Genomic DNA, 15,602 nt, shown 5'->3' on the forward strand with positions numbered 1-15,602 from the left:
TGGGTGGGGTGTTGGTACGAAACGAAACGACGTACGGAGTAGGGATTTAAGATTGGAGATACAATATACCCCATCCGTTCACTTCTATAAGATGTTTTAGACAGCTGAAATTGAACTGCTTTGGGTGTTGTCTTAAATGTCTAAAAGGTCTTACAATAGTGAAAGGAGGGAGTAATATACACACGCATGAGAATGCAAGGAAGGAACCCAATCAGATCCTAACCATAATGGCCTAATTACATTCCTACCATGTAAGTTGGGGAAAGTTGGCACGCTTGAGGTGGCTTCCGTGTTATCTCTTTTATAGGCAATTACAGGAGATTACAAGGAATGAACCCAATCAGATCCTAACCATAATGGCCTAATTATATTCCTAGAGAAAATTTTCTATGTGTGTCAAATGGTCACCAAATATGGACAGGATATTTGGTTGCCTCACACACCATATTTACCCAAACTACAAAAGAATATACGGACAGGGTAATCTACTGTGGTTGACTCTAACCTGATGTAGAATTTGATGCGCTTCTTCCTGGGTGTATCGTGCACCGGCACCTCCTCGCCGTATATTCTGAACTGCGGATACTTGGAGTCTTTGAGGCTTTGAGCACACCACCATGTTTAATTTCTTCATTCAAAGATCTCGCTTTCTGGCATAACACTCTAACGGCACCATGGCTTTCAAGCGGCTTTTCATTTCCCACGCATGAAGTCAACCTTAACATTACTGGCCGCGATGTCTTCTTCATTCAGAAACACCTGTGAAGATTTCTGTAGATTGGGAAGGGTAAAATCAGGACGCACTTGTAAAAAATCTGAAACAACACATACCAGGCTTTAGTATATCAAGAGGAATAAATTCAATATCATGTTGCCGACTTGCAGTCTGCTTGGCCAGCATCGTTCTCCCAGCTGCCATGCCCGGTCTTGGTGGTCGAGCCATGATGAGGTCGACCTAGCCCACTTTGAGTTTCTTCATGTTCTTGAACCCCTGCAACAAAGATCAAAACCAATTAACATCATACACGGTGATCGATCATACTCAACCAATCATCTATTCAATTCAATAACTAATTAAGGGAGAGACGATACTTACGATGTCGGCGAGGTCTGCGGCAGGACCCTAGGCAGACTCCTGAGCGGCAGGAGGCGAGGACGCCATCTCAGCCATGGAGCGCGCTGACCTGGCCAGCGTAATGCAGGTTGCCCTCCTAGCTGGCAGCCGTGACCGAGAGGCACAGTATGCAGACCCAGGCCTTGCACCCCCGTTGGCAAGTGGGAAGAGCTCGCTATTGTAAGGCTTGAGCATGGCTGTTCAAATCTGCAGTAGGTAATCTTTTCAGCAACCTGATCTATCTGCAAAAGAATTGAAATGCTTAAACCTTCAATTTCGTGCCATAGTTACTGACAATGAGCCATCCTTTGCATCCAGCACAGTACCACTTGAAGCCGATGGCATAAATACCAGGATTGGGTGTTGTAAAGTACTCCCTCCGTTCCAAATTACTCGTCGTGGTTTTAGTTCAAATTTGGGAGTACAACTGTGTCGTTGGCAGAAGCAAAGCCAGATGTTAGTATATATGTGTTCTTCAGAAAATTATTTCACAATACTATCAATCTTTTGAGATTTGATCATGCAAATAGTATGCGTATTAAAACTAAAACAGATCCTCAGATCATCTGACAAAAATCCCAAAGCATTCCATCTTTTAAAGGATAAGAATTCTAAAAAAGCAAATCATTATATTGCTCATAGATCTGAAAGAAGAAGAAAAAAGACCAACAAGTGCACTTATTGGAACGAGAGAAGAAGCTCACCTCGACATGATGCCATTGAGCGTGCAGTCGCTCATCTTTGGCTAGACGACCTTCTTTCAAATCAGCCGTACCGGTCCTGCTGCGTAAGCCAGCCGCGATCCAGCATGGCCTCGCAGCCATTGCACACTCTCCATCGGGGCCTTGTTCTTCTTGTGTAGTCTCTTCGTCGCATGGCATGCAACATTAGTGCTGTGTGCTCCTTGACGACGTTGACGCAGCTCTCGTGATCCTCATGATGCACCGAGCGCACTCGCCAGCAGCGTCCATGGCCTTATTTGCGCGGTAGTCCTGCAACCAGAGGCAGCCAAATAGGGGTTGAGATCTGCGGGTCAGCGTTCAGGGGGGGGTATGACGGATAGCGACGTCGGCGGCTGCGGGGCCATGATCCCCGCTCGCCGCCCTTGGCGAGTTGGAGGGGCGTGTGAGGCTGAGCCATCGAGTGTGTTAAGTGCAGGCGCATTCAAATTTTCGCGAGATTAAAGGGGCGAGTGGATTGCGATCATGTGAAATAGGAAATCTGGATGGGTGAGAGGATTGCGAAATTAAAGATCAGGTGAGAGGAGCGTGAGATTAAAGGGACGAGAGGATCGCGAGATCAAATGTTCACCTTGGGAGGAAAGGAATCCGTTTCTATTCGCTGGTTTTGATCATAATTGATTAGCTTACCAAATCATATCAAATGGAAAATCGGGGTTAGCATACGTAAGGAGGGGTGAACGAAAAGGTTGCAGGAAATTAAAACCAGTGGGTGGAGGTAGGACGGGGAAAAACCGGTTGAAAATAAACCGGTTGAAAGTGGGGGGACTATTCAACCAAGTCGTCCATTAGGAGTAGAGAAAATGATTTCTTTATCTACAGTTGCTGAAATATTGGCGGTTTGTTCTATTTTCACATCGCTAGTGCCTGATGTAGTATTATTTAATATAATAAAAATATTTTTTCATATGCCTATGAACTTCCTTTTTTCTCTACATAACGTATAGTTTGCTCTAGCCAATATTTCGATCGGATTTATGTTTGCCTAATCTATCTATATCTATACCCCTATACCCTACCCCTACTAATAAAAAATATACAGGTAAGGCTCGATCGGGCCACATGCAATGAAGGGTTCCTACAACTGTTCCCGGAGACGGAGGTCGAGCACATCTTAACAGAGGAATCGGACCATCAGGCCATCCTTGTGCGTGCGCAGGAGACGGCTCCAAGGCGGTGCAATGGGAGTGTGAGGCCATTCCGGTTTGAGGAGGCCTGGACTAGGCACGAACAATATGACACAATGATTGAACAGGCTTGGATGGCGGCGGGGACGGGAGATGAAGGGTTATCTGCTGCATGGCGGAAGTTCGCTACGATGACGGGCTCTATGCAACGTTGGGCAAGAGAGGTTTTTGGTTCCATCAGGAGACAAATAAAAATGCTTAAGGCGCAGTTGCTGGAAGCAAAAGAGAGAGCTCTAATCACGGGGTCTTCACTGGAAGGCCGCCATATTGAAGAGCAGCTCCGGGAAATCTATGCCCGGGAGGAGGTAATGTACCGACAGCGGTCAAGGGTTGATTGGTTACGTGCAGGAGACAAAAACACACAATACTTCCAGCAACGTGCGTCGCATCGAAAGCGGAAAAACACGGTCAAGGCGCTCCGACGCACGGATGGAACCATGTGTAAGGTCGATGATGATATGCGTGACATGGCTGCGGCGTTCTACGAGAATCTGTTCACAACGGAGGGCTCACAGGAAGCCAACCTCATTCTCCAGCATATTGACTGTTTGGTGACGGATGCGATGAACGAGAAGTTACTATCACCGATCACGGATGAGGAGATTGAATTAGCGCTTTTTCAGATGGGGCCAACTAAGGCCCCGGGGCCAGATGGACTGCCGGCGCTCTTTTACCAGCGACACTGGTCGCTTGTTCGGGCTGACGTGTGTAGGGCGGTGAAGGATTTTCTACATGGGGTGGCAGCGCCGGATGCTTTCAACGCAACGATCATTGTTATGATTCCAAAGTGTAACTCACCGGAGCTACTATCCCAGTTTCGTCCAATTAGTCTATGCAATGTTCTCTATAAGATTGCGACGAAGGTGCTAGCAAACAGATTAAAAGGCATACTACATATTCTTATATCAGAGGAGCAAAGTGCTTTCGTGCCGGGAAGACTGATCACGGATAATGTTCTTGTTGCTTATGAATGTGTTCATGCGATCAGGAAGAGGAAGAGGAAGAACCCTTTGTGTGCGGTGAAGCTGGACATGATGAAGGCGTATGACCGTGTAGAGTGGGTTTTTCTGCAGCAAATGATGGAACGGATAGGCTTTGCAAATGACTGGATCTTGATGATAATGAGATGCGTGAAGACGGCGACTTTCTCTGTCAAGCTCAACGGAGATTTATCACGTGGTTTTTCCCCATCCAGGGGGCTCAGACAGGGCGACCCTCTCTCTCCTTATCTGTTCCTATTTTGCGTTGAAGGCTTTTCGGCACTACTCAAACATGCACAGCAGGAGAGGGAGGTCAAGGGCGTGACTTTCGGGAGCACTGGCCCCCATGTCACACATCTATTTTTCGCGGATGACAGTATAGTTTTCTTAGAGGGGACACGGAGCAACATGCATAAGCTGAAAGAAATCTTGAGGCAATATGAGGAGGCATCGGGCCAGCGTGTCAACTTAGAGAAGTCGTCGATCTTCTTCAGGAAAGGGCAGCAAGAGGAGGACAAGCAGGAGTTGAAGGACACCTTGGGCGTCCAGTCGGAAGCGTTAAGTGAGAAGTATCTCGGTCTCCCAACACTGGTTGGGAGATCAAAAGACGGAACCTTCAAATATGTGACTGAAAGTGCGAAGGGCAAAGTGAATGGAGTGAAGGGGCAAGGCTTGTCAAAGGCAGCAAGGGAAGTGTTGATCAAATCAGGGCTGCAAGCTGTACCAACATTCACCATGAGTTGTTTCCAGCTCACGAAGAAAATATGCCGGAACCTGACATCAATTTCTTCTAAATTCTGGTGGGCGGCAACACATGGTGAACACAAGGTACACTGGATTGCTTGGCAGAAGATGTGTGCTTCGAAAAGGGAAGGAGGAATGGGCTTCCGTGATCCAGAGGCTTTCAATCAAGCGCTGCTAGCGAAACAAGCATGGAGACTCATTGAACAACCCAACTCACTGTGTGCACGTGTGCTCAAGGCCCGCTACTATAGTGCAGACTCCATCGTATCTGCTACTGCCCCGGCATCGGCCTCGTTCACTTTCCGTAGCATTCTGTGGGGGAGGGACCTGTTAAGGGAAGGGCTCATATGGCGCATTGGGAATGGCACTGCGGTTAACATACATCATGACAATTGGATTCCACGTACAGGCAGTATGAAACCCCTCGGGCAAGTGTTTGTTGATGGCGCAATCAAGGTAGCTCATTTGCTAACACCAGACGGGAGTAGCTGGGATATGGAGAGAGTTCAGATGATGTTCTCGGATGATGATGCAAAAGATATACAGCAAATAGCGATTGGGGGACCGGGCTGTGAGGACTATCTTGCTTGGAACCTCACACACAATGGTGTCTATTCGGTGAAATCTGGGTATCATCTACGGAGGGCGCTGGATGCTGCGAGGAATGGAAGGCCGGAATCTTCGAGTTCTGTTGAAAAGCATAAAGGATATTTGGCTCTATGGGATACCAATGCGCCCCCAAAGGCCAAAATTCACATGTGGAGGATGATTCGGAATGGACTGGCAGTGGGAGCAGAACTGCACCGAAGGAGAATCAAACCCGGGATTTTTTGCGTGGCGTGTGGGAGGGAAGAAACGGTGCTGCACCGTTTTTGGTCCTGTCCGCACTCCACCTTGTTCTGGCAGCTGTTGTACTCGGAAAAGGGAGTCATGGTGGCCAAACCACCGTGTCCGATCGACTCTCAGAGTGCGTTGGCTCGCTGGCTCCTGGGATGGTTTGCCGGGGCGTCAAATGACGAGCGAGGTGCAATGATTCAGGCCACGTACGAGCTCTGGCTAGCACGGAATGAAACGAGGGAAGGAAAGAGCATAGCCCAGCCACATGAAATCATGGAGCGGGTCATCACTCAAATGGATGAGTGGAGAGCTGTCCACAACGAAAACAAATCTCCCAGAGAGCAACAGATCAAGCAGAAGTGGAAGCCACCGGACGAGGGGTGGCTCAAGCTCAACTCGGACGGGGCGGTATCTAGGGCAGGGAGAAAAGGAGGCGTTGGAGCTGTGATAAGGGATGAGCAGGGAGCCTTTTGTGCAGGGCTGTGCCATTTGGTCCAAGGTATAATCGATCCAGAGATGCTAGAGATTCTTGCATGCAAGAGAGGACTTGTTTTGGCGCAGGAAATACAAGTAGACAAGATACATGTGGAGATGGACTCGCAAAGTGTAGTTAAGATGCTCAACAGTCAGCACAAGGAGATGTCAGCTGCCGGCCCATTGATTCAAGAGCTTAAGGCGTTGCTATCTTCGTTTCCTAGCTCCAAAGTCACTTGGGTTCGTCGTAATGCAAATGTTGCCGCTCATAAATTAGCAAAAATAGGAGTAGGAGATGAACTTTGCAAGGTTTGGGTGGGGGTCACCCCCGAGTGTGTGCTTGATGTAATCTCGGATGACATTCCGAATGCGTTTGATTAAATAAATGCGGCAATATTTCCCCTCAAAAAAAAGAGCTATTGCTTTTTACCACCCTAATTCGGTCCGTCTTTCGTCCGCTCACCTTACCCGTTCGGTTTCGTACGTGCGGTTTCCTTTTTTTTATGAGCAACTTACGTATGGTTTCCTATATGTCCCTTGCTTCGTACCTGTCCTCACCTCAATTCACATGGGCCAGAATTTATTTCTGGCATGGGCCGGTAAAACGTTCCTCTTATGTGCTAAGATTTAGATTCCTTTCATAATTAATAGTCCCACATTGCTTCTTTACATCAAACCATAGCAATTTATATATGTTACCAATGCAAGAATTAAACAAGTCAAGGCACGCGTATACTTCTGGAGTTGCAAGAATCAAACAAGAATGAGGGCAAGACCACCATTGGAGGGAGCCCCATTAAAGCTCTGCTTGCAGCAGCACCGAGCATAGCCACGGAAATCGGAGCATCGCCATCACCATAGCCGCTCATGGACTTGGCCCGCCCGCCCGCTACCCCATCGCTGCAGCTACAAGTACCAGATCAAAGGCAAGGACTACAAGCCTCACCCTACCTCGGCGGTTGTCGACGCGGTCGTAGCACACTTCGTTTCCATGGCCCATCCCCCAGAGAGGGGACACTATTAGGCGTGGGGGCCGCTAGACACGCGTCATTGTGCGCAGGGAAGCTTATGTGTTCAGGCCGTTTAGCATGTGTGTGGGAGTCGTGTACAAGGAAGAAATAAGTATGGGGGGAGGGGTACATATCACGCGTCGAACACCAGCGTGCGAGGCTGCTGGTTTCTTTCTTATCTGTGAAAGAATGATTTGATCGAAGTATCTTATTCCATTGATGATCACACATTTGATGCGCCTGTTCGAGGGGATGCGGGGAGCGGATGCGACGGTTGCCTGGAGAGGTGTTCCCGCACAAACGAGGCGGCGGTTGCCTCGAGAGGATCCCGTGCATGCTGTTATTTACAACAAGGATTATCTCTAATAATTAAATCCTAACACTCCCCCTAATCCTTGCTTGTCCTTGTGACTGATCATCCTTTGGAATCATCTCCTCCAAAAACCCTGCGGGAAAAATTGAGGAGAAATATACAATATGCCATGAAAAACTCCTTCTAAAACCCAGTGGGAAAATAAGGAGAAAACGACATATATCATCCATGCTTGCATTGATATTGCCTCATTAAAAACCTTACAAGAGAAACCATTTGGAAAAACTCATAAAGAAAAAGAGTGCAATATTAATAATCTTATGATCTTAACAAGTTATATCTTAGGAGATTTCTCCCCCTGAATTTTGCAAGTCTCGAAGTCGTCGCATACCAATTCCAGTTACATATTTATGAAACAGAGAACTTGGTAAGGACTTAGTAAACAGATCAGCGAGATTGTCGCATGACTTCGTTGGCAAAATACTTATCTCCCCCTTTTCTTGCTGATCATGGGGATAAAATAATTTAGAAGAAATATGCTTTGTAATATTGCTCTTAATATAACCTGTTTGCATTTGTGCAATACAAGCAGCATTATCTTCATAGATAATAGTGGGTGATTTTAACGAACCAATCCCACTTGAACTTTGGACAAAGTTCATCATTCTGCGAAGCCATACACATTCTCGTGTTGCTTCGAATAAAGCAATTATCTCGGAATGATTGGTGGACGTTGCCACTAAGGTTTGCTTTGTTGACTTCCAAGAGAAGGCCGTACCTCCATGTAAGAAGACAAAACCAGTCTGCGATTTGGCATCATAGGGATCTAATAAGTATCCAGCATCGCAATACCCCACCATGGTTCTCTCTTGATTTTTCTGATAGAATAAACCAAGATCTTTGGTGCCCTGAAGATATCTGAAAATATCCTTCACACCAACCCAATGCCGTTTTGTTGGTGATGCGCTGTACCTAGCCAGTAAATTAACTGCAAATGCTATGTCAGGCCTGATGCAGTTCGCTAGATACATTAGTGCTCCAATAGCACTGAGGTAAGGAAACTCAGGTCCTAATACCACTTCATCATCACCCTTAGGTCTGAATGGGTCTTTATCTCTTTCAAGAGATCTGACGACCATAGGTGTTTTTGACGGGTATGCTTTATCCATATTGAACTTTTCCAATATCTTTTGGATATAAGCAGACTGATGAACAAGTATTCCTGAAGAAAAATGTTCAAGTTGCAAACCAAGACAAAATTTGGTTTTACCCAAATCTTTCATCTTGAATTCCGTCATCAAATGATTACACGCCTCATGTATTTCTCGTGTAGTCCCAATGATGTTCAAGTCATCAACATACACGGAAATTATGCAAAATCAATCAGTGGATTTCTTGATAAACACACATGGGCAATCATTGTTGTTTGAGTAACCCTTCTTCAGAAGGAACTCACTTAGTCGGTTATACCACATTCTGCCCGACTGTCTCAAGCCATATAACGACTTCAGTAGCTTTACGCAATACATGTTGCGATTAGCTTTTGGATCCGGAATCTTCAGTCCCTCAGGAACTTTCATATAGATATCCGTCTTAAGTGACCCATATAAGTATGCAGTCACCACATCCATCAATTGGATATACAAATTCATTTGCACTGCCAGTGATATCAAGTATCGGTACGTGATTCCACTCATCACAGGAGAATATGTTTCATCATAATCGATGCCGGGTCTCTGTGTAAACCCTAGTGCTACAAGCCTCGCTTTATATCTCACCACCTCATTGTTTTCGTTCCTTTTACGAACAAAAACCCATTTTGCCCCCACGGGAAAAACATTAGGAGGAGTAGGTATTGCTGCAGTAAATACTCCTCTCTTGGCAAGCGAGCGCAATTCGTCCTCTATTGCAACCTTCCAGTTGGACCAGTCTGAGCGTTTCATACACTCTGCCATGGACTTAGGTTCATGATCCAATGCCAGGTCATCTGCAATCTTTGAGGCGAAAAATATGTCAACAATTGTAGTCTTTCTATTGAATGATTCTCCTGATTCAACATAGTTGATGGAAATCTCATCAATACCTTCTGACTCACTGTGATTTCCCACAACAATCGAGTCAAGGTGTACCCAAGTCCCAACACCAATATTTGTGTGCACAGTTGTGCTGGGATCTGGATGCATAAGATCCTTCAGGTGTTTTTCAATACTAGGTTGAATATCAACTCGCGGTTGACCTGCATTTACTATTTGAGGGATCCTCATTTCCCGCGGACGCTTCTGAGAAGCATTATCCTTTTTGTCCAGTTTTCTCCCCCTCTTGGGCGGTTGAGTGGTCTTATGAGATATCTCAACTCTCTCTGGAACATTCATAGCAGGAACATGGGATTTAGTGACACCTTTATAATCAGTAAATGCATCTGGCAGATTATTTGCAATATTTTGCAAATTAATAATCTTCTGAACTTCCAGTTCAGATTCATTTGTACGTGGATCTAAGGACTGAATGCCTTTGACATTCCAATCTATTTCCCGGCATTCTTTGTGGTTCTTTTCTCCCCCTAATGCCGGAAAATTGTCCTCATCGAATATACAATCAGCGTACCGGGCTGTAAATAAATCCCCTGTTAGAGGTTCCAGGTACTTTATAATCGACGGAGAATTGTACCCCACATAGATCCCCATTTTTCTATGTGGACCCATCGATGTACGCTGAGGTGGTGATATCGGTACGTACACAGCGCAACCGAATCTTCGAAGATGGGAAATACTTGGTTGATTTCCACGTACTTACTGCAACGGGGAGGCCATATGATATGCAGTTGGTCGAATTTGTATCAACTCTGCGGCATGCAATACCGCATGTCCCCAACAAGATGTTGGAAGATTACAGTTCTGTAGGACTGGTCTTGCTATCAACTTGATCCTCTTGATAAGTGATTCCGCAAGACCATTTTGTGTGTGTACATATGGTACAGAATGCTCCACAGTTATGCCCAAAGCTAGGCAGTAATCATTGAATGCTCGTGAACTAAATTCAGCAGCATTATCCATTCTGATGGATTTTATCCTGTGTTCAGGATGATTTGCCCTCAGTTTAATGATTTGAGCGATCAGCTTTGCAAAAGCATGGTTTCTTGTTGATAATAGACACATATTGGACCATCTTGTTGATGCATCAATGAGCAACATAAAATATCTAAATGGTCCCGATAACGGTTGAATTGGACCACATATATCTCCTTGAATGCGTTCAAGAAAATTAAGTGGTTCATTCTTGATCTTCAGATATGAAGGTCTTGTGATTAATTTCCCAGTTGCACATGCAGTGCATACGAAATCCGAGGATTTGGGGAAATTAGCAACCGTTATGTTGTGTCCAGTTGAACCATCAATAAATTTTCTCATCATCCCCACACCAGGATGACCCAGGCGATCATGCCATATCTTGAACTTGTCAAGATTCTGAAAAATTATTTTGTATGCCAAATGTTGCTCTGGCTTGATGTATGTGTAATATAGTCCAGAAGATAGAGCAGGCAGTCTCTCAAGGGTTTCCTTGTCGGATCCCTTCTATTGAGTTATGAGTAGGCTTTCAACCGCATTGTCTTCATGCGTTTCAATGTGGTAGCCATTCATGCAGATATCCTTAAAACTCAACATGGTACGAGTCGAATCTGGATACAATAAAGCCTCCTGGATTTCAAGTTTTGTACCATTCGGGAGTGGCTTGACCAGAACCAACAATTACTGTGTCATGACCACCAATTGTCATAACACTTCCCTTACTCTTTTTGAGACTTCGGAAGTATTTAACTTCTCGTAGAATTGTGTTAGAGGCACCACTGTCCACTAAACAAATTTCCTCCTCCATTGGACTGTTTCTCGAAGTTTTCTATAGAGTAAAATAATAAAATTCATTATTTATTCACTCTCGTATAGAAATAACACATACATTACACACTATGTATGTCTGCTACGTATTATAATACATTATGTTTAAGGACATAATTATTACAATACCATATGTCCGAGGACATAATAATTTTACAACACATAATATAACTAAGGACATATCACAATACTTATGACATTATTGGAATTTCAAAGCATATCCCCATATATGTCATTAGTAGAAGTGAAATCCACCATGTCTTCAACAGTAAGTGGTGGTCCTTCCTTTTGCTGAGCCTGATCTTGGTTCTCCATGTTGACATGAACTTCGTTCTGATGAACGCCTTGAGAACTTTCAATCATTGGACCAGTGAAGTGAGCTTCGTACTGGTTCCCTTGAGCCTTCTTGCTCTTGCCAATTGATTGTTGATACAGCGTCACCAAATGCTTAGAAGTTGTACACTTCCTTGCATGATGAGTAGTACAACCACATCTGTAGCAAGCTTGAGAGTTGCTACCCTTATCATTTTTCTTAAAATGATTCTTGCCCTTTTGTACTCCATTGCTATTCTGATTCTCATTGCGTCTCCACTTTCCTTTAAACTTCCTATGGTTCCTTTTGGGACCACGGGACTTCTGAGTATTCTGAGAATTGAAATGTGCTTCAGGCAGCGGCAGTGTTCCCGTTGGACGGGACATATTATTCTTATCAAGAATTTCACTGTGCTTTTCTGCCCGAAGAAGTGCATATATCAACTCAGAATGCTTCTTGTATTTCTGCTGACGATGTTGTTCAGCAAGAATCCTCATATTAGGATGGAAAGTAGAAAGTGTCTTTTCAATGAGATCCGCATCGGAAACTGCACTGTTGCAGAATCTCAACTTTGAGTTGATTTGATGCACGGCAGAATTGTATGCTGCAACGGACTTAAAATCCTGGAAACGGATAAGTGCCCATTCTCTTTGTGCTTCAGGCAACATCACCGACCTTTGTTGATCATAACGCTCCTTTAAGGAGTTCCACAGTGATAGAGGACTTTCCTCCATCATGTACTCTTCTTTCAGAGCCGGATCAAGGTGGTGTCGAATGAAGTGCAAAGAAGCATATTTTGCCGTATCTGCGATAGCAGGAGCACCTTGAGTAGGTGTGGTTATAGTGCTGATCAGATTCCTGGCCGCCAAGTTGATCTTGACATCCATGGCCCAGGTCAAATAGTTTCTGCCATCAATGGCAAGCTCAGCAAATTCCTTCTTGGATATGTCAGCCATATCCTGCATGAAAATATCATGCGCATTAATTTACACTCATGTAAATTAATTGTGTGTAAAATAAAATGGTTGAACCGAATATAAATGTCTAGGAAAAGCCTAACCGACCCAAAATATGACTTTCTACAAAAGATAATCACCATAAAATGGCGTAGATCTTTGTTTTGTAGAACACATAGAGGTAGTCACCACGAAGTGGCATAGACACTCGTATGGCAATTTTCATGCCATAATATGCGTGCTTTCATTTTTGCTTGTACAACATGGATTACCATCGACAAAACAGAACAGCCTACTACCGTGGCAAAGCCACCTTCTTTTCGTTCTTTTATTCTTTTTTTTTCTCTACTGCTCGTACAACATGGATTAGTGGCTAGTGTGCTGGCTGTCCAACAGCCATACACACGCACGAGTGGATAAGGGGAGGCGACGGGATACTTCGTTCCATCGACAAATCGTCCCCAATCCAACTCGAGCGGTGGCCGTCTGCACCACTACCACCAATCTCCGCCCCCGGCGACTGCCTCACCGGCGCGAGGTCGACGGCCCCGGCGCAGCATCTTCCTCCTCTGAAGAAGATCCACCAGGAAGCTGCGTCCCGGGTGCGACGCCGTTGGAGTGGCCGTTGGCCAGTCCGAGAACCACCGCGCGGCTGCGTTGCAGCTCGGCCCGCGGCACTATGTGCCAGCGGCGGGGCGCCGATGGGCCAGTGGAGCTGCTCGCCCAGTTGTCGAAGACGTCCCCGAGCGCAGCAGCCCGCGCGGGGAGGCGCAGCCCGAGGCTAGCGCCCGACGAAGAAGCCCCAGCGCCGGCCGCCTCGTGCGCCGGCGTCGGAGATGGAAGACGCGGGGAGTCCGGCTGCGCGGGCTCCGCGGGCGGCACAGGCGGCGCAGGTTCGGCCTCCTCATGGACCTCGTAATCTTGTGGCGGGGGTGGCTGCAGGACCATCCATGGCCCCCAACCATGCACCGGGCACGGACGCGGTGGTGGAGGAGCCGCAAGTTCCGGCTCAACGCCGACGTCCACTTCATCGTCCGCGGGCTCCAGTACCTCGTCCGCATACAAGTTTGGAGCGGCCGGTCCGGCAAGAATCCAGGCCGGGAGCGGCGCCGCCGCCGGCATGGCCGGTTCGGGCGGAGCATTAGAAGGCCCAGCACCACCGCGACCTCGGGCGCCATGTCCAAGACGTGGTCCAAGGCGACGGAAACCGTTCCGGCGGCCTCCGAACCGGCGCAGATCACGGGCGTGGCGGCGAAGTCCACCAACACCATGGCGACGGCGACGGCCCTGTCGGCGTCTACCGCCGCTACGAACAAGGTGCAGGAAGAAGGACAGGAGACCACGAGGCATCCTCTCACCTTTTCCTTTCTGCCCTTCTGGCTCTCTTTTCCGGCGACTGTCGCCGGCGTGATTTGCCTATGCGTGCTCTGGGCAGAGACAAGTGCTGATAACGTGTGAAAGAATGATTTGATCAAAGTATCTTATTCTATTGATGATCACACATTTATACAAGGGGAACCGGCGCTTATGAGAAGATGCGCCTGTTCGAGGGGATGCGGGGAGCGGATGCGAGGGTTGCCTGGAGAGGTTCCCGCACGAACGAGGCGGCGGTTGCCTCGAGAGGATTCCGTGCATGTTGTTATTTATAACAAGGATTATCTCTAATAATTAAATCCTAACATTGTTAATCTACACAGACGACAACGGTGGACGATTTTCAGACGATGTAACACATCAAGCCGTACATGAGTAGAGCTAAATTAAACAACGCCGTTCAATCCAACATCGTCCACCATTCGGCCGGAATACTGTCGTCCGCATAGTAATTTCGAAGTCTGGATCGTTCACAGACGGGAAAGAAATCTTCGAGTCACCACATGGACGTGTTTAATGTGCACGTATGTGTTTTTTCATTGAATCTATATGCACGCGTTGCCGGATTTCATGCATGATAATTTTGTTTTTCGAACGCCGTACAAATGCAAGCGCTCATAAATATGCGCATACACTCATCTATATGAACACGCAGAAATATACCCTACTACTATGAGCACCTTTCAGAGACTGAGACGATATATAATTTGAAAATTTACAGTCACTATGATAATTCTGTTACAAAATTGGATTTGGCTTTGTTTGTCTCCCTCGTGAAACAATACAGACCGGCCATTAAGACGTAAAAACAAGAAGACTTTTATATATAAACACAGGTTAGGGCACATATATCAAAAAGATATAATCTACTCTTTTTATTTCAAAATAAGTGTTTCAACTTTTTACTAACTTTACTATAAAGTTGTATTAACCTTGAGACACTTACAAAGTTATACTAAGCTTAAAACACTTATTTTGGGATGGAGGGAGTACATGCCAATAAAAATAAATTGTCTTCAGGCATTGCTGATGCCGGTTAAGACGAGTGCATAATAAATCACTGATATAAAATTGAGAGTGATAGTGTATCTTGGCGATACAACAAAATGTGGTCATGGTCTTTGGAGATTATGATATTTTTTCCTCCGTTGCAACGCACGAGCCCTTTTGCTAGTTATATATAATGCACATAGATGAACCGACAATGGATGTACGATAACAGACGCACCTCCGAGTACATTAAGGGTGTGCATAATTTTCTCGAAGTGGCTGAGGCAAACAAGCAGAATGGTTTTATGTGTTGTCCATGCCCTGTATGTGGGAATACGAAATCTTACTCTGACTGGAAAATCCTTCACACCCACTTGCTTTATAAGGGTTTCATGCCACACCATAATGTTTGGACAAAGCACGGAGAAACATGGGTTATGATGGAAGACAACGAAGAAGAAGAGGATGATAACAACTATGTGCACCCTGAATACGGTGATGCTGCAATGGGGGAAGCTGAAGATCAAGAGGAACTAGACGATGTGCCCGATGATGATCTTCGCCGGGTCATTGTTGATGCAAACAGAAAATGCGAAAGTGAAAAGGAGAAGATGTAGTTCGATCGCATGTTAGAGGATCACAAAAAAGGGTTGTGCCCCAATTGCGAAGATAGCAAC

General features: G+C 45.9%; 1 protein-coding gene across 1 annotated transcript; it reads left to right on the forward strand.

Annotated features, from left to right (window-relative positions):
• The first annotated feature begins 13,317 nt into the window (after nucleotides 1-13,317).
• LOC119327548 lies at nucleotides 13,318-14,060 on the forward strand. Its single transcript, XM_037600641.1, has one exon. It carries the CDS (start codon nucleotides 13,468-13,470, stop codon nucleotides 14,017-14,019), a length of 552 nt encoding a protein of 183 aa, XP_037456538.1. The 5' UTR covers nucleotides 13,318-13,467; the 3' UTR covers nucleotides 14,020-14,060.
• Nucleotides 14,061-15,602: the final 1,542 nt, after the last annotated feature.

This window comes from Triticum dicoccoides, chromosome 7A, assembly GCF_002162155.2.
Source record: "Triticum dicoccoides isolate Atlit2015 ecotype Zavitan chromosome 7A, WEW_v2.0, whole genome shotgun sequence".
Classification (NCBI taxonomy): domain Eukaryota; kingdom Viridiplantae; phylum Streptophyta; class Magnoliopsida; order Poales; family Poaceae; genus Triticum; species Triticum dicoccoides.